The sequence below is a fragment of the Microtus ochrogaster genome, linkage group LG9 (assembly GCF_000317375.1).
Source record: "Microtus ochrogaster isolate Prairie Vole_2 linkage group LG9, MicOch1.0, whole genome shotgun sequence".
Lineage (NCBI taxonomy): Eukaryota > Metazoa > Chordata > Mammalia > Rodentia > Cricetidae > Microtus > Microtus ochrogaster.
In genome coordinates, this window is record NC_022034.1 from 4,217,172 (window position 1) to 4,239,436 (window position 22,265).

At 47.6% G+C, this 22,265-nt stretch overlaps 1 protein-coding gene across 1 annotated transcript in view; it reads right to left on the reverse strand.

Annotated features, from left to right (window-relative positions):
* Positions 1-1,478: 1,478 nt before the first annotated feature.
* Positions 1,479-22,265, reverse strand: part of Smoc2 (SPARC related modular calcium binding 2) — a 133,151-nt gene continuing 112,364 nt past the window's right edge. Inside the window, exons 15-18 of the mRNA XM_026787492.1 lie at positions 8,637-8,739; positions 6,673-6,947; positions 4,670-4,707; positions 1,479-2,808 (exon numbers count right to left, since the gene is read on the reverse strand). Coding sequence (XP_026643293.1) covers positions 2,791-2,808; positions 4,670-4,707; positions 6,673-6,947; positions 8,637-8,739 — 434 coding nt within the window. The 3' untranslated portion in view covers positions 1,479-2,790. The remainder of the gene's footprint in view (positions 2,809-4,669; positions 4,708-6,672; positions 6,948-8,636; positions 8,740-22,265) is intronic.

Here is a 22,265-nt window from a genome sequence, read left to right on the forward strand (position 1 = left end):
ACCACCACCACCACCACCACCATTATCATCATATAACTATCACCTTCACTACAGCCATCATTAACACCACCATACCCATCATTTCTGTTATCAATGCCACCATTATGACATCACCATCACTGCCACCATCATCAACCATTCCTCTGATGTCACCCTTTATGTCTTTTTACTAGCTTTCTGGAGTAGCTCTGTTGCTTGCGCGATTTGGTTTTGTGCTTGGCAGTTAAGGTCCCATGACTCATGCCTGCATCAGTTTCAGCGAGAGCTAAAACATTTCACCTTGATCATGGAAACAGCTCAGGTGGGTGTGACATCTGTGCAAATGATTTATGAGATGTTCAGTGTGCCTCTAAAAGCCTCCAAGCAGAATGACAAGGAAGCAGGGATGCTTTTTCAAATAGGAGGGTGCCCAACCCTAAATGTAGCCCCTGCGGGCAGAGAAGGAAGCCAGCCGCTGGTTTAAGTTTTCGGTATTAATGTCTTCAATGAGAACCACATGCAGCTCCTGCCTCGTTCATGATTTGCCGGCCTCCTGAACATCCTGTTCTCTCATGCCTTCTTCAGAACCTGGCCTAAGCCCCTCTCCCCTCTGTGCCCTTTGGTCCTCCTCACCCCTTCCCCTTTTCATGTTGTCGATGCTCAGACTGAGGGTCTCTCTGCTCTGAGCTGGGAATCCCTGAGAGGAAGCAGAGATACTGGAAGAGGCTGCCCAGTGGAGAAGGGACTTCGAGAGTCTGAGTGAAATATTATTGCAGAGTCAGCCAGGATGGTGCGGAGCTTTGGACACTGGGGTGGAAGAAGGCGCTGTCATATTCAAGGCTCCGGCGATTTGACTCATGGAACAGCACTAACTTTACAAAACAAGGCAAATTTTTGCTGCTACTGTCATCTCTAGTGTCTGCAACAGGAGAAGCAGGAGTGGGTGCTGTGGATCCGTCCTGGGGCTTTGCCATGCAATGAAGGAAGAGAAACTTCCAGTGTACCACACAGGGCAGACCGAGGCATCTACAACCCTTAACTCATCCATCCCACCTGCAGTGGGGAATGTGCCAACATGCCTGTCTTGGAGGAGAAAACCTGAGGTTCAGAAAACCTTGGGAACACGTCCCAAGTCACACAGCCTCAATGGACAAAATCAGCCCCAAAGCTGCTGGACCAGCACCTGCACCTTTGGCTTCAACTAGTGGATATTATTTATAAATAAGCAATTATGTAGCGCCTTGGAGATGAGGCTGCGCTTAAGAGCACATGCTGTTCTTACAGAGGAAACAGGCTGAATTCCCAGCTCCTCTGTGGCAGCTCATAACTGTCCATAGCTGCAGTTCCCGGAGATCTGATGCCCTCTGCTGACCTCTGCGAGCACCAGGGATGTAAGAGGAGCACAGACAAACACCAAGGCACAACACTCATCCACATAAAATGCTCTAAACCATACTTGTCAGCAGTAAACAATCACTGATTGTTGAGAAGAAGACTGATACGGTTTTAATAGCATATTTAATGTCATAAAAATGATTAAATTCAGGGTTCAGAAATATAAAAGATTATCCAAAACAGTTGAGATCATACTTTTTTTTGTAGACAATGTTGGCATGCATGTGAGCCATTCAGTTCTTATCTCCAGACGGTTCCAATAAGCAAAGGCCTTAGAGTGTGTACACACACCCACAGGCGTATGCGGAGAGGCTGGGGGCCATGGGAGGCTTTCCATTAGAACCTGATCTGAGAGAATTGCCCCAGCTCTCCTGGATCTGCAGTTGTTTCTTGAGACCAGATTCTAGGTCTGAGGATGGCAGCCAACCATACACACAGGTCAGGCCAGCTTCCCCCAGCATGGGCATCCGGTTCCTAACCTTCATCCCATAAGGGCCTTGGATGAATTTCCTCCTATCCTGGAGGCCTCCAGAGAGTGAGAGTGATATTCTTAGCTGCCTGCTGTTCAGTACTCTTGGGATGATGCATTATAGCTGCGTCTTCCTCAAGATGTGGTCCATGGTCTCCGCAGAAGACATGGTTCCCTGGGGAGGGCCACAGCAGGAAGGGCAACAGCCACTTAGAAGAGAGGCAGGTGGACTGGGTACTGAGCCGGAGGGATGGAGTCAGTCTGCCAGGCTTAGGTTTGTTCTCTGAAGAAGGACTCTCTGGAGTTGGCCCTCTCAGCTCCTTGGAGATTGAACAGCAGGTTTGGCTCAAACAGAGGCAAAGCTCAAGCAGAAGCTCAGACCAGAATATGACAGTCTGGCAGCAGAACCTCAGCCAGGGGCTACTAGAGGCTAAGGCTATGCTCGAGCTGGTGCCTGTGTAACCCACGGTATCGAGTGGCATCTCTAGACAGCAAAACCTCATGGAACAGGCAACCATAGACCAGGTGACCATGCATGTAAACTGCATGGCCCTGTAAGCCTCTAAGGAAGTGACAGTCCTCTGGCTTGCATCAGGAACGCTGGGAGCCAGCCAACAGAGATTGCAGGCAGAGAAAAGGGCAAGGGTACAAACCAGGCCCTCCACGAAAGGACAAGGAAATGAAATGGAAATGCATTCAAAACCCATCCCCACCAGCACAGATCTTTAAGGTCAAACAAGGACACATACATTGTATGTGATTAAATTCCTGAAGCCAGCCTTCCATTTTCACAGATCAAAACAGTCTGTTTAAATATCTCATTTCTACAAAGTGAATTTACATTTAAAGTACAAAGTGCAAATACTATACGTTTTTTCGTTTTTAATAGCTCTTTGGTGAGGGATCCCCACATGTCTAGGAACTTCCTTGGAGAGTCAGTCAGCCGTTCATCCTTGTTTCCTGGGCTAGAAAAGAAAAAGACAATCTTATGAAGATGTACACGTCTCCCCTCTGTGCAGACCAAGGCTCGCTGCTGGAAGTAAACATGTTTGCTAAGGGAAACCAGACAGGAAACAATAGAGTAGCTGGGAGGGAAGGATGAGTGGGCGCATCGTGTAGGAAGTGCCTTCTCCCCTGGCAATCACTAGGAAAATGCATCATCTGAGAAAAATTGCATTGACTTCAAATTACTAGAATAGGGTAACCTCAACCGTGCCGTCACTAGACCTCAGCGGGGGTACAGGTGTATGCCATTTAAACACTTCCTTTTAGCTTTCTATTTGCTCTTTTACGTAAGAAGAAATACAGCTTGCATTTGTGATTATAATAGGGGTCTCTTGATGCCCCTCACCACAGGGACTTTTAAGGGAAGTCATCTTGTTAAGAAAAGCATCCACCGTTTTTCGCCAAGTGTAGCAATCTGTACAAGTAGAAATTGATCCCAAAATACTAAAACGTTGTGTGATGCTTAAAATACTAAACTTTAAAATTGAGGCTGTCTTTCCTCCCTTCTGATAACACCATGAGTCGGTAAGTATCTCCTATACTAAGTTGATACAAGTTTTGTCTTAGTTACAGATAAAGACAGTCATTACTGAAGATACAAGTTTTGTCTTAGTTACAGATAAAGACAGTCATTACAGAAGATGACCAGAACTGTTGGGGAAGAGGGTTGACCTTGGCACCCATACCCAGCACCCAGAGGGCACAGCTCTATTCCTTGATGAACAAGTATGAAGCTGCCTAGAAAAACAAGTCATGTTCTGGTTCCTGGCCCACTGACCCCACCCCATGGCATACAGCGAGAATGGTAGGATTCACTCCATGCTTTGCGTCACTACAAGAAAGATGGAGAAACTACACCGTTCCGTCTTTTTCTGGAACCATGCTGAAGTGCAAGGTTCTGTTTTTGAGTGGGGGTATTTAAGATTGCATGACACACGTGTGCCAATAGTTGCCATTAGCGAGAGCAAACAGCCCCTGGGAAGCCTTTGGAGGGAGCTGGGTAATTGCTCTCAGACCTGCCCCCTTCACAAGCGTAAGTGATTTGCAGTGTGACTGGAAAAGTTAAAACCATAAACATTTGCTAAACAAAGGAAAACGAATTACACGTCTTTTCTAATGAAACGGCTTGCAGTTCCCTCCGAGGTATGTGCTGGAGGTCCCTACTTAAAACCCACATCACACGGTGAGCATCTGCCCAGCATCAAACAGGTGCAGCCAAAGCAAACAGCCAACACACCAGAGTCATCAGCAAAGCAGCTTGTCTGGCCTTGGGGAAGAACCCTGGAAAGTGTCCCCACTTAGGCTGTGGCTGGGATGTGGGGACCACAACTGTGCCCTTTAATTGTACATCTAGAAATGTGGCCTCAGAAGCACAAATGTTTATTAACACAGCAGGGAACCGAGAATCTCTTTGGAAGCCCAACTCCGGCCTCTTCAGGTCTCCGGGTGACTGGGCTGTTTGAGGGGCACCCAAGAGTGTCTCCCATCCCGGCAATCTCCTCAATATCTAAGAAAAAACTGCAAAACCACCTTCCCAAACCACTTCTGCCACACACTCAAAAGCCCGTCTTTAAATTAACAAATTAATTAAAATTTCAAATAATTAGAAAAAACAGCAGAATCTTTAAATGGAGGATTCAGCGGGTCAGTGATCGAAAGCAGGTTTTGTCAAAGAAGCTTCTTAGCTCCAAATGCTCTCACGGGGAGCTGCTTTAGCTAAGCTGCCCTGTTGCCCCTAAACCTACATGCCCGCCCCCAGATTTCTCTTGTAAAGTGTAAGTAAGCGGAATATCATAAAGTCTGTAACACAGACACACTCACCTGTCTATTGGCTGTACTTTCAGTGTTTCCTCTGGGGGCTGGGAAGGGAAGAGACATTATTGCTAGTCAAATAGTGCTTGCTTAACAACAGGCTCGGCATCGTCAGTGGGCAGACTCGGTCAGATGACAATGCACCCATAGAGACCCTGCACCTAGATTTGGCAGCACGGGTTACTTAATCACCACAGACACTGTCTATGACACCAATGTCCCTCTCTGACATTAGAAGAATGGCTTATTTTATCCCAAATCCTAAACATGGGTTCACCAACCACAAAGTGTGGTCTTCCAGAACTTTCCCAGAAAAGCATGGATTCTGAGCCCAGACTGACCCTCCCCCTCCCACCACATGCACACACACACACACACACACGCACGCACACACACACACACACACACACACACACACACACACACACATTCTGTTCTTTTAAGTATTTTGGTTCAGTATTAAAATTAGGAAACATTAGCTTTGGCTCATTTTACCAAAATCTTCACATGAAATCACAGCTGAGGGACAGGTGCTGTTTGTTCTTGACTTGGGGGCTGGAGGTCTCCCCTTCCTATTCCCAGTGAGGTACCCACTCCTATGGTACACAAACCCTCTACCTCAGGTGGCCCCTGCCTCACTCTGGCCTCTGCTCAGAGTTCTGGCTCTCACCTGGCCAAAGTCTCTGGGGTTCTCCAACCTGACTTCCTGCTTTGTCCTGGCCTCTCCTGGCCATGGACAGTTGCTGTCGATCCCCAGTGGACTTGCCCCATCTCTCCCAATTCCCTGTTAGTGCCGAGGTAGCATTAGATGACCTGGTGCCTGGTGGACCACAGTACACACAGGTCAGAATCCCAGATACTCCTGTCTCCTCAGCCCATATCCACCTCCAACCTCAGGAACTCACGCGAGTTTTACTAGGCCACTTAAAAGCAGTGAGAAGACTCTACCTTCCCTTGACTGTTGCTTTGCCCTCTCCTTTCCAGGACCAGGTATCCCATCTCTAGGGCTGCTCTGAGCCTGCTGACGTCCGATCGATGTTCCCTCTTTGCAGGGTAGCACCTGTACTAGCTCTGCTTCCAAAGCCTGTTCTGAGTTCAGGATTCCTGGCAAGCCTCTGTTCTGTGCAGGTGAACACCTCATTCCAAGGAACACGCTGACCCCAGATGCCATTTTGATGATATCCCAGCTGTGAGCTGTACCATCAGGCAAAATATCTCTCCATTTGTGGCATGCACTGCATGCCATGGTATGTTATATAACTAAAAATCAGGGTCCAGGCTAGATTTCTGTCATTGAGAGGGGATTCTTGCTAATTTCTGGAAAGCTGGCTCTTTGTTTTCAAGATGGCTACCTAAATATCCTTCAGCCTATTACTGTAATGCTGTCCTGACCACAACCGCTCAGTTCAGAGGTACAGAGGGAGAAATGCATTCACACTCTGCATGCTCTCCAGCGTGTTGATGAAACTGGTCACCAAATCATAGAATTGAATTTCAGAACCTGAGGCTCCATCATCCTGGGATTCCCTCTACTCCTCTTATATCTGGGGACATAGACTATGCTCCACTGAGACATATGCCCATCTGCTAGGCTAGCTAAGCCCACTGGGTCCACTGATCTTATAACGATGATGAGTCCCCTGCCTCTGACCTGGCCTGATGGTTCTGAAGGTTCCGGTGGAGTCTACAGACTGGGCTGGCCGGTTATCACCAATGGTTCTGCTATCAGGAACCAAGGCATGCATGAACAGTTAGCCGCTAGGATTAGAACAATAGCTGGTTTGGCTCCAGAACTACATGGAGCTCATGCTCCTGAGACTTGCTGTTCTCCCGACCGCGTGGCAGCTTGTGACCACCTGTGGTCGTTTCTTCTCCAAGGGTGACAACAACCAACAGTATACCATGTTTCTCCAATACAACAGACCGTAAGGCAACCTGTTACATCCAGGAAGTAACCCCATAGACAGGAACCCCCAAAATAACCAAGGTCAGAGTAGTGAATTAAGGCTTACTGTGGCGCTTCCTGGGGCTGGCTTTCCCCTCCTCGCGGGTGACCCCCAAGCAACCCATCAGCTCCTGCACGGTAATGGACTTGTCATTGTCTGTGTCACAGTACTCCACAAACTTCTTCACACACTTCTTGGGCTTGGACTTCTTCCGCAGGAACCTCTTAAAGGGCTTGATTTCCTTCTTGCCGATGTCTCCGCTGGCATTCTTGTCAAGCAGCTTGAAGTACCAGTGCACAACCCTCTCCTCCAGGGTGTGGCTGGGGTCCGGCTCCGGCAGCCTGCATGAGAGACGACCACGTCAGGCAGCAGTCTGAAGCTGCCGTACCCTCTGGCTCTGACTCCTTTTCCCCACCCCTGTGCCTGTCCCAGCTCAATGTCTGATACAGTCACTTTCAAATACAACATAGAAGAGTAATCTGTAACGGCCCCGCCAGTGTGTTCAGCACCAGGGACACCACAGCACGTGTGTACACTGTGGTTGAAGCCTTGGAATGAAAAGTCACTCTCCTGAGACCTGGGTTCCCTTAGCCAATAGGTGGGTTCAGCCACCAGGATCCACCAAGGGCGTCTACACCCCGGAGTGTCTGCCTTAATGCAGTCATTTCTCTACTGTGTATGTGAGAAAAGGTTAGTGGAAGGTGACATTAAAATGTTTAAAGTTATAACTAGATCGATGTCTTTTTCAAGTTGGACATTCTAAGGCACAGGTAAGCCAGGCTGTGGCTCAGACCTTGAAGCTGTGCAGTGACCATGTTCACCTGTCACCCGAGGTGGAGGACCTGTGCCATCACTTTGGGCTCTGTGGACTCCACTGTCCACTGCTTTAGATGACCTTTCCTCCATAAGTGTGCAGACACAGCAAGCAGAAGCCAATGGCCTGCAGGGACAGGGCTCCCTGGCACTATCCTGTGTCAGATGCTGGAACACATGACAATCACTTCCACAGTATGGAATATAAAGTTGAAATTTAGGTGATTTCTTTTGCCTTAGCTTATTATGTAACTGTGACATTTTGCCTTGGTGTTACCTTCTCCCCTTATGCAAAAAAAAAAAAAAAAAAAAACACAAGATGAAGGAAGGGTTTTTGCTAAGGAAACTTCATGCATGAGACATCCAGGAGCTCACTGCAAGGGTGGGATTTTAAGGAAGATAAAAACCTTAAAGTAAAAATTCTTTTCAAAAACACAATGGGAGATTGTGAACACACAGGAGTGAGTTTAAGTGTTAAAGTACCACAGCTGTTCACCTGGAGAACTCTATCACCCTGTACCATGAGACAGAGGGGCCACAGCACCACAGGTTCTAACATGAAACAAAACTCAGGCGTTGGTGTGTCTCCGGTGTGCACAAGGAAAGTATCTGTAGGGGCAGAGCTGTATCAGCAGGATCAATGCCCCGAGTTGTGTACTTGAACCTGGATAAGGAGGTAAACCTCACATGCTGTGTGGGTTTCTACAGTAAATAAGTCCCAGCACTAGAGAGGCAGAGGCAGGCTGATCTCTGAGTCTGGGGCTAGCCTGGTCTACAGAGGGAGTTCCGGACAGACAGGGTTACACAGAGAAACCCTAACTTGAAAACAAAACAAACCATTTTGTTGTTGTTGTTGCAGAATTCCAAAGTATTTAAAACCCAATAGATAACTCCCAGACTCAATTTCAACCTCAACATCCACCCAAAGAAAAGTACATCCCCCTTCACAGCCCTCCCTGGGCCCCAGGACCCCTTGACAATAGGTACATCCCCCTTCACAGCCCTCCCTGGGCCCCAGGACCCCTTGACAATGAGGAGTGGGGGCTATTCCCAAGTGTCTTCCTGGCCTAGAGGGTCCTTTCCTCTAGACCTAGCTACAGCCTCGTGAGCTGCCTGGGCTCTCTTGGCCACTGGCCAGGAAGGCTTCAGTGTTCCAGATTCCTTCACATTTCTGGGCTTCTGGCCAGCGCACGGCTCCGTAGCAAGACACAGCATACCTGCCAGAGGAAGAAGAGGGGTCGGAGACGGCATGAACCATGTCTGTGGAGAGTGCATCCAGGACGCTTGTCAGAAATTCATGCTTTTTGGCACCAGGACAACCTAAAAAAAAAATGCACATTTTTTTCTCTGTTAGTGGAATCCATAAAGTATAACAGATTTTTCTGGGCAATGGAAAAAAAGATTAAGTATTCAGAAATTAGTAGGTTAGAGGTATTCATAAGAATGTGCTGGTTTGATGGAGATACGTTGTATAGCATGGTGCCACTGGCACTCCGCAGACACAGGCACTTGGTAATTCACAGGTGTGGACCTTGATGTGCAGCAACTATTAGCCATGTTTTCTAGCAGTTGTTGAATTATAACATGATACAGAGATCAGCCTCTGGTTGATCTTCAAAACCACAATACAAGGCACGTATGGGTATCCCTTTGTTACATGAGACACGTCTCCCAGCCGGGATCCACACAGGGAGATCTAACCCAGGGGAGTGAGTCCAGAGGTTGTCAGCCATTACTACAGATCTCCTGAAACTCCACATCTGGTTAGAAACAATAAGAGGAAGATGTGTGGTGGCCTCCTTAGGGGCAGATCCACTCCGGACACCAGATCAACACATTTCAAGGATCAAGGGAGTTCACACCATTGAGCCCCAGATTTGACCGTGTGAGATCGCTGTTCTTTCTAAAGCTCAGTTTTCCACAGAGCATTCTACATGCATGGTAGCTCTTCTTCTTCAGCCTCCCTCTACTCGGCCCCTTGGGGTTCCCTGGACTCCTCTCTGTCAAGTCTGAGATATTATCTCTACTGTGAGTTGTGGCAGCTACACAGAGAGACTAGTTGCTGGTGTGGTTAAAGACATTCTGGTTTCATGGTTTTCCTTTTGGACACCTGGGTTTTTGTTACTATGATTCAAGTCAATGCTAGCTGCCTATGGCAAGGATCTGTGGAAATCTGTTTCGACTTATTAAACATTGTAGCAGAAAACAGATGTGAGTCTTTCATAGAGCTGTGGAACGTGAGACTAGAAAGACTGTGTATCTCTTCTGTGCTCAATTAAAAGAATGGATTAGGATCTATAGGAAAAACCATAACCACTGGGCAAAGATCTCTGAGAAAAGGCTCTGTATCCCTGAGGCATTCTCCAGGAAGGAAACAGAAGCCTGAAGTGGCAGAGGCTGTGGGTGGGAGCCATCCCTTCTGTGACAATCAGAGATGACACAGGACAGAAAAGATGTAGCAGGCCCATGTGATGATGCTTCCTAAGTACCAGCCTTGTAACGAGCTAACCCAAGATAACCATGAGGAAAGAGACATCATGAGGGAGCACAGTGGACCTGTGCAAAACCCTGGGGTGCACCCATGAGCTCTCTAGTGCTTAGAGCCAAAAGATTCAGAGGGTAAAATGGAGAAGGTAGCCACTGGTCACCTCTGCTCAGAGAGTGTCCACTGAGGACCTGTGGAGAGCCAGAGATCTTGTCACAATCAAAATCAAGAAGGTCTTTGCTTGGGATGGATGCTTGGGTATGAAGTCCTTATTTCCTTTTGTCGGGGGTAACTGATAGCCATAATAGACTCTGCCGCCTATGGTTGCTATATTAGGGCTATCAATAAATAGAAAAGGAATACGGTGTCACCTCTGAAGAAGGGAGAATGAGGGGAATTGGCTGGAACTGGTTGGAATGAGGACTCTGGAAGGCATTTCTAGGCAATCTGGGTTGAGAGTTAAGAAGGGGTGTCTCCTGAACGTGGGTGTTCAGACATGATGGTGGAGGTGTGAGATACAGACTCAGAGGAAGGGCCAGCACTGTCTGCAGGCCTTATCTGCCACCACCCAGGTTTGTGTTGCCTTCCTCGCCAAGCACCTTGAGCTTATTTTCTCCCTGAAAGAATCAGAGAGCCCTTTGTCCCCACGACAAAGCCTAGGGCACTATCACCTCTGTGATACATAGAGTGTAGGGTACAAGAATTTACTTCTAAGGGCCAAGACAAACAGATATGAGCCTTGAGTGGTGGGAAGAGAACACTAAAACAACCCATAGCTCTTGAAGGTGATTACTTCAGGATACAAATGTGAAATGTAGCTGCATCATGATATTAACCTGTGTCACCAGGGAGATGCACCCCAGCAAACATCCAAGAGGACTGACCTGGTTTGGGGTCAAAGGGCAGTGAGCCCACGTGTGTGGCCTCACAATGTCTGGTGTTGTAGGCAGAAACCCTTAGCTCTGCAGGTACCAGTTCCCAGTCCTCCCATCTTAACCTGTTATCTAGCTCATGAGCAGTAAGCCCTTGTGTTCCTCTGCACCCTTAGGTCTCCACCCAGACACAGGCTGCAGGAAATGCAGGACTCAGTGGGTAATGCTTTGTCTTGGGGCCCGAAGACCTCCAGCAATGCTGGGGTTCCACGGTGAGTGTCAGGAGTAGGCATGCAGGCCTTGATGTAGCAGGAACGTCACTTTACTTAGGGATAGTTCTGCTAGGACGGTTTTTCCAAGTAAATACAGAATTGAGTTCATAAGTGCGTGGCCCTACAGCCACTTCTCCAGAGCAGTTCATAGTCAATGCCTTAAAAAAAATCCTTGTATTTTTGTTTTATCTTTCAAAATAAATATGTTTTTCACTCTCTATGAAACACTCTCATTTTAAAAAACAGACTTCTTTTATTTAAAGACTACTAATTTCAGTAATTTTGCTTATGCTTATGATTTTTTCCAGCATGAATTTATACATGTTCATGATGACTCCTTGATTGCAGGGCAAACCTCCTCTGCAGATGATCACATGAATTTACACTTTCTCCCCACGACCTACATGGCATGCCTGGCTCCCTCAAGGAAACCCCACACAGAGGCAATGCTGGCAACCAGCAGTTTACGGAGAGAAGAGATTGTGTGGTCCTAACCTGGGTTCATACCGGTGCCAGCCAGACACGACAATGGTGTTAGCCCCGGTCCAACAAAACACTGTGAGATTGGGGCCAGCTATTAGGGTAAGAACACGGGCCTTGAGCTGCTCAACGTCTGAGACATCATGAGTGTGAGGTATCTGTTTGATGGCATGTTTTGTATTTTGAGCTCGTTGATTCTTGATGAGTTTAAAAAGTCTGTATTGAGTTGTGGCATTGCTACCAATTGAACTGGGCTTACAGCCCAAAGTCCCTCTCTCTGCAGTGACTTCTCAGTGGGGAACGGTCATGGTGATGTTTTCTTTAAGCTTATAGTTCCCCTGAGCATTCTTGAACAAGCATTTCTAGGAGCTAAGGGGTCTGAGGCATGGAGGGAGTATGACATATGTAGGGGTCAGGTCATAGCACCCAGCTCATGGCATGAAGTGTTTGTTTTGAACTTACTTCAACACACAGGTTCTCCAAACCACCATGCCAGCCTTAGAGGCTCGACAGCCTTGGAAAATTGATACACCTCATACTGAGAAAGAGAGAAAGACACAAAGAGACAGAGGCATGACCCTTTCTCCAGCTTAGTGGAAACCTGAAGGTGGATGATCTAGGGAACTATAACCAGACTGGCTTGCAGGAGACCAGTGTAAGGACCCGGTGACTGAACCAGGATTGGAATCCCCTCCATTCTCCTTACTGCTCTTAACCCCACAGTGACGGGAAGGACAGACAGATTTACCCTCCCTGGACAACCTTCCTAGAGTAGACGTGGTGTGAGGGGAGAGAAAGCTTCAGATGAGTTCAGTCTCCCTGCTGAGGGGGTGGGGAGGGGAAGGTAGGCAGACCCTTGTGAGCAGGCAAGAGGCTGCTGTGAGCCCAGCCCAGCTAGTACCTTTCCTGTGCCCAAGGAAGACTCCACCACCTAGAGCGGAGGGAGTGAGAAATGAGCCTGGCTGAAATGCTTGATACTTTAGCCACCAGTAATAATGATCCAGGTCCTGTGGCCTCTGAAAAACAGGCACACAGCTATTCCTAAAACAAGACTGTTCCAAGATAATAGCATCTCTTTATTGTGCAGCCACAGACTCATTCAGGGTCATGTGCCCTGGGGCCCAGAACCCATTCCCCATCAATCTCCTGCTGTCTTAACTCAAACCTTCTTATTGTTTAACCTCAGGCCTATGAAAGTAATAAAAATGTAGACACAGGCAACCAACTAACCAGAGTTAGGAAAGTCTGCTGAGCTGGCTTACTACAGGTGTGAAAAGCCGATGTGGTAATCCTTCCTCCAGGCTGTACCCCACAGAGGGATCAAGTCAGAATTGGAAAGCTCTAGTGGAAATCACACCAAACTTTCCAACTATAAGATTAAAAACCATCCCCATTATTATGTTAACTCTATCTTGCTAGTTTCTATATTTCTGTACTTGAAATATTTATGTTCAGATCTCATTACTTTCCCCTGTGTTTTCCATCTTTTGAAGTGTAGTTCCTGGGGGCTGGAATGTGTGCTGCCAAATTCCCACACATGCATTGATGGAAATCAGCTCTAGCTTAGGAGCCAAGACCCAGGAAAACACCAAATTGGTGTGAAAAATCCAGACATGGGTGGCACATGGCCTGTACAGGGCTGCCATCACTCTCATCCTTAAAAGAAGCTATGGATATAAGGTCATGGGGCCTCCCTTAAATGACATCCCAGAAAACCTTTGCCTTGGTTTAACTCTCTGTAGGCTGGGCCATCAGATGAATGTACACTAGGAATCTGAGGGGTGAGTCTGAAATAAGGAGCTGCCTAAGCATTTGTCCTCAAGCCTGGCCTGCTGGTACCTGGAGTCTCTCTGGGCTTCCCAAGAACAATGGTGAAAATTTGCCAAGGGCCTTGATGACAGCCGCAATCCCAACCTCTCAAGGAACTTGTAGATGGAACTGTTGCTGGAGAGGTCTGGAGAGCATGGTCATGTGAAACACTCAGAGTACTTCTGTAGGACTCCCGTGGGATTTCTCCAGGTTCCTGTCTGTGTCCTTCCTGCCAAAGCTGAGGTCACAGGTCTCCTGAGGCAGAGTGAACATCTTTGGATGTATCCCACCCTGTAATGTGGCACTGGAAGTCTCTTCCAAGAGTCAGAGCCATTTCTGGTGTTCACTCTCCACCCCAGTCTGGCTGATCTCACTCTATCATGAAACAGAATAAACATGTACTGCTATTTGATGTTTTCCTGAGTTAAGGTTTCTGTGCAGAAACTGCCCAGAAAATATTATCAGGTAACAGATTTCTAAAACTGAACTATCATTGTTTGTATTTAAAAAAAAAATCTCATACTTGATTGCAACTGTAGTAACCCATGGACTCACGGCAGAATGATTGGGTCATGGATGGGCATAGAGCTCTTTACTCAGAGACCAGGCAACCGGGAGAGGAAGAAAGAACACAAACTTGTGTCGAGCAAGAACAGTCTCTGGCTGCACACACAGGCTGAGGTGTCTAAAGACACAAACACCTGAGTGAGGTCTATATAAATCCTGAGTAGGCACATCCCCATTGGGAGTCCCTGGAGCTGAGTGCTCAGTCAGTTCATGGTTGGCCTCTTCAGCTTCCTACAGATCACCAGGAGTTCAAACATAGAACAGGGAGTTCTAAGGTCTTCACAGCTCATGGTGCCTTCACTTTTAACTTTTAAACAGAATTGAATACCAAGAGAGAAGAGAAACTGACTCTTGAGATATAGGCTGGTTTGTCTTTGGTAGTGCAGAAATGATGGGATAAAAGAGTAGGTTGTTGAGTCTACTTATGAATAACCACTAGTCTCAAATATTTTACATTGGTATGGATTTTTGTATAGTGATACAAATTTAAGGTTATTTTTGTTATACTGTATGTATATTTCTATTCTTATTTAAGATATTGTACCTGTGCAGTTCATTTTTAAAATGTAAAGTTTTAATCCTTGAAAGCTATCAAGTTCAGAAACAGTACAAAGATGATGGCTGTTTTTCAATAGGTTGGATAGCCAAAGTTTTAAAAACTATGGTCCAAATCATCATGGTTACTGGAACATTGAACCAACATGAAATACGGTAAGCCTAAAGTCCTGCACCTAGGCTGTGTAAGTCTAATATGCCAGCGTTTCTTTCAGAAAATGAATACTCACTGACCTAAAGTACCTAGTGAGTGACAGACGCCTGCACGGTCGTATCACCAACTGGGGACAAAGGCATTTTCTTTCAAGATGGAAGACTGATGGCTTTATACCTGGCTTCCGTTTGGGGATTTTTTTATGCTTTAAAAATAGTTATCTTGTAAAAATATTGTTAATTACAGAATAATTATTGGTGTCTGGCACAAATATATCCTGGAAAATTAGATCTATGATTGTGCACAGCTAAAAGCTTTCTGTAAAAAAATAACCAATTAAGGGCTCCTTGGTGAGGCACCAAAGAGGGACCGTGCGTTCGTGCAGTGGCTGCTTCTCAGGTGTCTCTGGTGTGACACACACTGCTGTCACCATCCAGCTCCGTAACCACTCACAGACTAGCTGTCAGAGAGACGCCTGTCAGAGAGGCTTGGGAAAAGGAGGTTGAATGAAACGGTTTCCAGCTCACTAGGGCATCAAGCCTGGAAGAACGGAGCAAGGGGGATATTGTTACAACATCAGAAAACACCACCTACGCCTACATTTCCAAGTCACTAAAGTGTTCTCTTCTCCAGGTCGCCACTCAAGCAAAAGGGCCCGAGTAATTCCAGGATAAGGGTTCAGGAAAGTGGAAATTACCTAAGGGAAGACTATGCCTGTCTGACCCATCTTCCCAGGACCCAGTCAATAACTTAGCAAATTTTCCTCCCTGAAAACCAGCTAATGCTTCAATGTTGTACAACAACGTGGAAGCATAGGAAGCTTTTCTAAGGACACAGGTTCCCAGGCTTTTGGCTCTCTTCACTCTGAATCCACAGGTCTGGTTTTTTGCTCGCCATCAATGGTGCTGATTCTACTTAGGTCTCATTCTTGTTAAGACATCATTTTTAACAGATCAGCTTGAAGCCTCAGTGTGCTCAGGGCACTGTCTTTCGGCTCCTCTGACCAGGGTTCCCTTCCTATTCCTTAGACTCCAACATCACTAGCCACTACATCCCCACCATGATCCCACACATCCAGAGTACCGCACACAAGGCAGTGCCATCTTTATTGTGTGACCGGGGATGGTGCTTGTTGTATTTAGAAAACCACACCCATCTATATGTGTTTGGATTCTTTCTACCTTAGAATCGGTGGCAGGGAAGGACTGAAGACGGAAGCCACCATGGAGTGAGTGTCCTCACTGTCGAAGAACAAGATGCTTCAATCTCACCATGGTTCACCAGATCCTGCCCTGGAGAACTCAAACACAGAGCTGGGTAGGAGCTGGATGCTCTCACAGTGTCTAATGAGGGTACTCAATGGAAGGGCTTACGAAGGGAAACAGAGGGGCAGAAGGGGACAAGCCATCTTCCTACACATAACCCTTCCATGGCAGCAGCAGCAGGGAGAATTAAAACTCAGTGTCCCAGTGCCTGCGAATCTACTCCAGACCCAGCTGCTCACGTAGAGATGTGTCTGCTCAGGAAAGGTCAGAACAATCTGTCTCATTTCCTGAGGACTCCTGGGTCCCCCAGGGCTGTAGCAAGGAGAATGTTGTTAACGTAAAAGGTGTATTTGGCTGCAGGGATTCCTTCCTGTGGAAACTTGCCAGATGGTCTATATATCGTAATCTCAAGCAACCCGAAATTTCCCAGGTGACAGATGGCCTATTTAATTAAATCTTTATAGCCCAGAGTTCAGGCAGGGCATGTACCGGAGCAGCCCCGGTGCTCTGACGACCATGTGTGGAACCTTAAAACTACCTCGTAAGGTAGAGGGACAGTCACAAAAGGGTAAGGGCTGGGTTGCTCCAGGAGACCTGCCCGTCTAAAGCGGACAGTAGAGGCAAAATGCCCGTGTCAGAGAACGTAAAGACCAGAGACGATCCTTAGTGATGGAGTCAACACACCCTGGCGGCCAGGAGAAGGGACAAAGTCAAGCACGGTGCACAAGTATACAGGAGGCAACAGGTGAGACTATACCACAGTAGCCACCCAGGGTGATCCTTCCAAAGGAGCAGAGCTGCCAAGACTGTGTTCACTGAAAAAGACAGGTTTTTTGCATGACAGGCATCTCCTCATCCCCTGGCCAAGTGTGAGAGTGGACCCTCCGTCCTGGGTCTTTTTCGGCCTGTACACTCAGGGATAGGAAAGCATATACTAACAGCTGGCTGTCAGGCATAAGACACACTGAAAGTCAGTTCCAGAAGCAAGGACCTGGATAAGGGACAGTGCTGACGCCAGGAAGATCTGAGAGGGAGCTAGACAGAGCTAGACAGAGCACAGAGTACCAAGGCCTTCTCTCACCTCTCCTCACCCTATGGAAACTGTGAAACAAGCCAGTCTGAGCAGAAAGTGAGGATGAAAGAAACGGGATAGGATACAAATGAAAGAATAGTCCATACTGAGTAACCCCTGCTGGCTTTGCATTGGCAAACGGACTCGGAATTCCCCCTGATGATCTACAAACTTTCCCCGGCCCTACTCCACACTCCCCTACCTAGACGGCTGTAACCTGCTGCTGCTGCAGTTCCATTCTGAATGACAAGTTCCCACCTCACGCTTCCATAGTTATGTATATTTATGGGCTATGTTAACAACCTGAAGGGCTTTCTATACCCGTAGAGTTTTATTTGGGAAACAGCCACAGCATGGGGAAACTGGTAGCTAGTGTTTTCCTTTCAATAACACTTACATCAGCACCAGGCCCTCTGTTTCCTCGGGGAAAACAAGGCACAGCCTGCAAGACGCTGGCACATGTGCCTCATGTCTGCTTCACACCCTGTGCTGGTAGGCTGGCCTCGGACATGAAGTCCCGGGTGCGGCAGGACCTGGATGCATCTGCTCCAGATGAGGACCGCAGGCTGTGAGAGGCAGAGACCTGATACTCCACGTGTGTGAACATTCTCCGTCTATTCTGCGCCTGGCTTGGATCACAGCGAGCAGACTTGGCATCTCTGGGCTCTGCATTCTCATCAGCTAGTATCAGAGCAGACCTCCTCCCTTGCATCCCAGCCCCAGGAGCCGCAGCAGCCACTGGCTCTGGTGAAAACTGCCTTCCCTTCTGCGCGACTGCATGGTGACCCAGTGCATCCTCCATCTCGGTTGCTGTAAACCTCAGCGACAGCACAGAGCCTGGTGAGCTCAGACCATGCACCTGACGAGAAAGTCGAGAGTCTGGGTTGGTCTGACCATGCAGGGCTCCAGCCTGGATAACCTCAGTGTTAGGATGATTGCTATGTAGCCCTCTCTTTGGCCTTTTGTAGCCACAAATAACAGCAGGACAGCATCAGAGACAAGAGGACAAACTGAACAGGGCTGGCAGGCTTGGGGACAACAAGACTGGACTTTCCCAGAGTTGTGTCTACTCAGGTTCTGCAACAGACCTGGCATAAAGTGCAGCCTGTGCAGTTGGTCCCAGCCTTCACTCATCACCTCGTCCCCCAAGCAGCATGCAGAATCCTTGATGGATTGGACGATCATTCCCTTAAGAGAGTGTCTGAAGCAACCCAAGACCTGTTTTTTAGCTCTGAGTCATTGGTCTCTCAATGAAGGGTGAGTTAGAGGTGGGGTGTATACCTGGAAGATGAGGATGTGCAGGTTGGAGTGGATGGGCATGAGTGGCCTACATGGGTTCCAGGCAGTGGAGACATGCACATGCTTGCCTACATGGGTTCCAGGCAGTGGAGACATGCACATGCAGCCTACATGGGTTCCAGGCAGTGGAGACATGCACATGTAGCCTGCATGGGTTCCAGGTGGTGGGGACATGCACATGCAGCCTGCATGGGTTCCAGGTGGTGGGACATGGATATTCTGACTGCATGGGTTCCAGGTGGTGGGGACATGCACATGCAGCCTGCATGGGTTCCAGGTGGTGGGACATGGATATTCTGACTGCGTGGGTTCCAGGTGGTGGGACATGCACATGCTACCTGCATGGGTTCCAGGTTGGGGGGGGGGACATACCGGTGCAGCCTGCATGGTTTCTGAGCGGTGGGGACATACACATGCAGCCGGCATAGGTTCTGGGCAGTGGGGACATGCACATGCAACCTGCATGGGTTCCAGGTTGGGGGGGCATACAGATGCTGCTTGTGTGGGTTCTGGACCTAGCTGCTGTCTGTTTCAAAGAAAACTATGATTCTCAAGACAGTGCATAAAACCTCATAGTAGGTCAACTGAGCATTTGTTACCAAGCTGGAGAACACACTATTTAATATGTAAACACACTTTTAATATGTAAAGAATGAAGACTGGAAAATGAAAATACCAAAAGCGATTGCCGGCCGGTGTAAAAGATCCCTGCAGAACACGAGTATAGTACAAGCTAGGAATTCTCTGGACTCACGGTGAGCTCAGCATCAGCTAGGCCTCGGGGGCTGAGGAGCTGACCCAGGTCACTCCTCTCGGGTCTCAGAGCTCAGCCATCCTCACAGTGAATCAGAATGGTTGTTTCTGAATACATACGTAATTACCCACTTCTCATCCCCAACCTTTACCGGGGAATAAAAGCACCTTTCTCAACAGGGCAAGATCTGAGTCTGGAAGGGTCTGTCTGAGCACTGTGCATGACCTCTGTCTGGTGCAGACTGCCCACTGGCTCTTTTTTGCTTTGGTAGTTGACAGGACACTCCTAGCACAGGAACTGTGTGGAAACAGGAGTGGTAGAAACCCGAGCCGGCTCCTCCTGGGTGCTTCTGAGAAGGACTCGGAGCACACTCGTCCAGCATATGCCAAGGCTGACTTCCAGCAGTCTCCACTTCGTGCCTGGACATTGCCAGCCTCCCAGAGCTACCCTGTCCTCAGGGGAGGAAGAAACACTGTCAGAAATAGTCCCATCTGAAGCTACGTGCACCAGCTCTTAAAGTGTCCGCTTCTCCCTCTGTGCAGGTGTTGGTATGAGAGTCAAAACCACAGGAAAGGGGTGAACAGCAGAGCTGGGCTGTAGCCCACGTCCTTGCCGATTCACTGAACACAAAACTACTGACTTAGAAGAAGGAAATACGGCCTTCCAGATGCCATGCCCAGAGGATGTCAGGACGGTGCATTCTGGGAAATCAGTTTGTTGAAGAATGAAGAGTGATGGCAACGGACAACATGTCATGGCCAGACCAGAGGAGGGGGCAATGATGGAGCTGTGGGTGTCTCTGTATCCTTGGTGTCCGCTCTGTTCTTCTCGCTACTTCAGAAAGAGTTCCCCATTAGAAAAATCACAGAGATAAAATTCCGGCTGCATTGAAGGAGCAACTTGTCTCGCTTTCCAACCTCCCGTTGCCCTGGGGAAGGTGGAAAGCAGTCGCTATCTAACAAGATAGGATTAAGTAGCAGTGAACCTCTGTGCTGAGCACGGCAGTGTGCCCCAGAGGTGTCGGGACATGACAGGCATCACACGACCCTCAAGCTTTGAGCTCCTCTTTGACTTTAGGGACCTTGATGACAAGACATCGGAGTGAGAACTGAGAACAGCATCAGCCGGGGGCAAGGGGGTCCCACTGGCGCAAGAAGCTCCTTAGATAGGAAAGAGCAGAGAGGAGAAGATAGACCCAGCAAGAACAGCCTCAGACAATCATTTCAGGAATTTCTGAAAGTCAATTAACACCTAAGGGGCAGCCACTTCGCCCCTTGTCAAGGAAAAGGACTCTGTTTCCCCTTAAGACTGCCCTCAGTTTGACAAGTCAGACAAGAACTAGAAAAAATAAATACATCATGTTCTTAGTAAAAAAAAATTAGAGATTTCCATGTCATGCTATTAATCATTATAAACCATGTTTCCTTCCATTTTTGGCTACAGGAATATCCTTGCTGCCTATTATAGGTTTACGCTGGTGAGCACCATGGTCTCGGTCTGAAGAAAATTAAAGGAAGAACATAACCCAGTTTCTGCCACCAGCGAAGCCTGTTGTGGATGTGGCCCCAGATGGCTGGTTGATATCACCTCGGGGAGCTAGGCATGGCCTGTCTCCACTCCTGCACTTTCTCCAATAAGTGACTGTTACCTCCAATGCCTGTCCTTTCCCTCTGAGGAACCTGAGACACAGTTGGGGATGAACGGAGGTGTTTTAGCCATAATGAATCTAGACAAATCATTAAGAATTTTACCCAAATATTCAGTGGAGATTTTAACAAACACCAGCTCTCAGATTTCCTAATTGTTTTTGTTATTGTTGTTAGTTCTGTTTTTTTAACTGTTGGTATTATATTACTCTTGTTTTGTTTGTTTGTTTGTTGTGTAAGGGCATGGATTGTGGAACAATAAAGCTACAATTTTGGTGTCCAGGTACCAGCTCCTAGAGAGAAGAGTGGTCTCCCATGACCTGCACCCTCAGAGCTCTCTCTCTCTCTCTCTCTCTCTCTCCTCTCTCTCTCTCTCTCTCTCTCTCTCTCTCTCTCTCTCTCTCTCTCTCACACACACACACACACACACACACACACACACTATTTAAAAGGAATAACTCACAAAGAGAAGAGGTGACATTCTAACCAGTTCTATATTCAGAACAGAAGGGAAATGAGTTGATAGCTTGATATCAAAATGCAAACAGAACAAAACAAAACAAAAGGTTTAGTAGGGATGGAAAGAAAGACAACAGACAAGAACTAGCAGCGTCTGAGTGGCTTCACTCAGGGAAGAGAGACAGTAGCCAACATGACAATCTAATAGTGTCTTCTCACTTCACAGCTGACCCGCCTGGGACATGTGATACTTGAAGGCTGTCATAACCTCTTGGAATCCGAATCATTCCAGAAATCAAGACCAACTCAGGAGCCATCAGAGGAAGCTACATGAGATTGGTGGGAATATTAGTTAGAACTAGGGCTTAGCAATAACAAGACAAACAGTGAAGAGAACAGAAGTGAGAGACTGCTCGGTCAGAACCCACGTGACAAAGCCAGGTGTGCAGCACACTCTTGTGAGAATAGAGCTGGCTGGGGGATGGGACGAGTCAATCCCTGAGGCTGGGTAGCCAGACAGCCTCGTCGAATATGTGGACCTCGAACCAGCAAGAGATCCTGCCTCAAAATCAAGGTGGACGGCCCTGAGGCATGGGAGCATGCACCTGCCTGGTGATGCAGGTCCCTCAGCCTTGTCTCTGGCTGGTAGATTCTGCCTAAGCCATCTACTTAATCCTCTAACCAGATGTATTACAGGGAGCTTTAAAACTGGCTGTGGTTGAGTCTTAGCAAATTCAGATTCGTTCTGGGAAGAGCCTAAATGAATAATGTGAGCGAGGGCCAGAGGACGGTCAACGGGTCATTTCCCCCAACTGGGTTATTCTAGATAAATGGTCTTTAAAAAGAGGCAGGAAATATTTGCACTAGAATAAAGACTGTTTAGCAACAGTTAAACATATTTTTTGTTGTCCGAGGACAGTGTGTTCTCATTAAGTTTTTGAGACTGTCTCTGAAATTCTACTTGTGTTATTAAATTGTCTGGATGACACCTCTTTCAGGACCGACAGTGACTTACACTTCATTCCACCCCATTTCTTTGTAAACACTGCTTCCCAAGCCTTGGGGTGAAGTAGCTGATTACACAACTGGCAATGTACCTGCCTCAGCAGAAGTAACAAACACACTTCTGAGCAGCTACAGTGCTGATGGAGCACTGT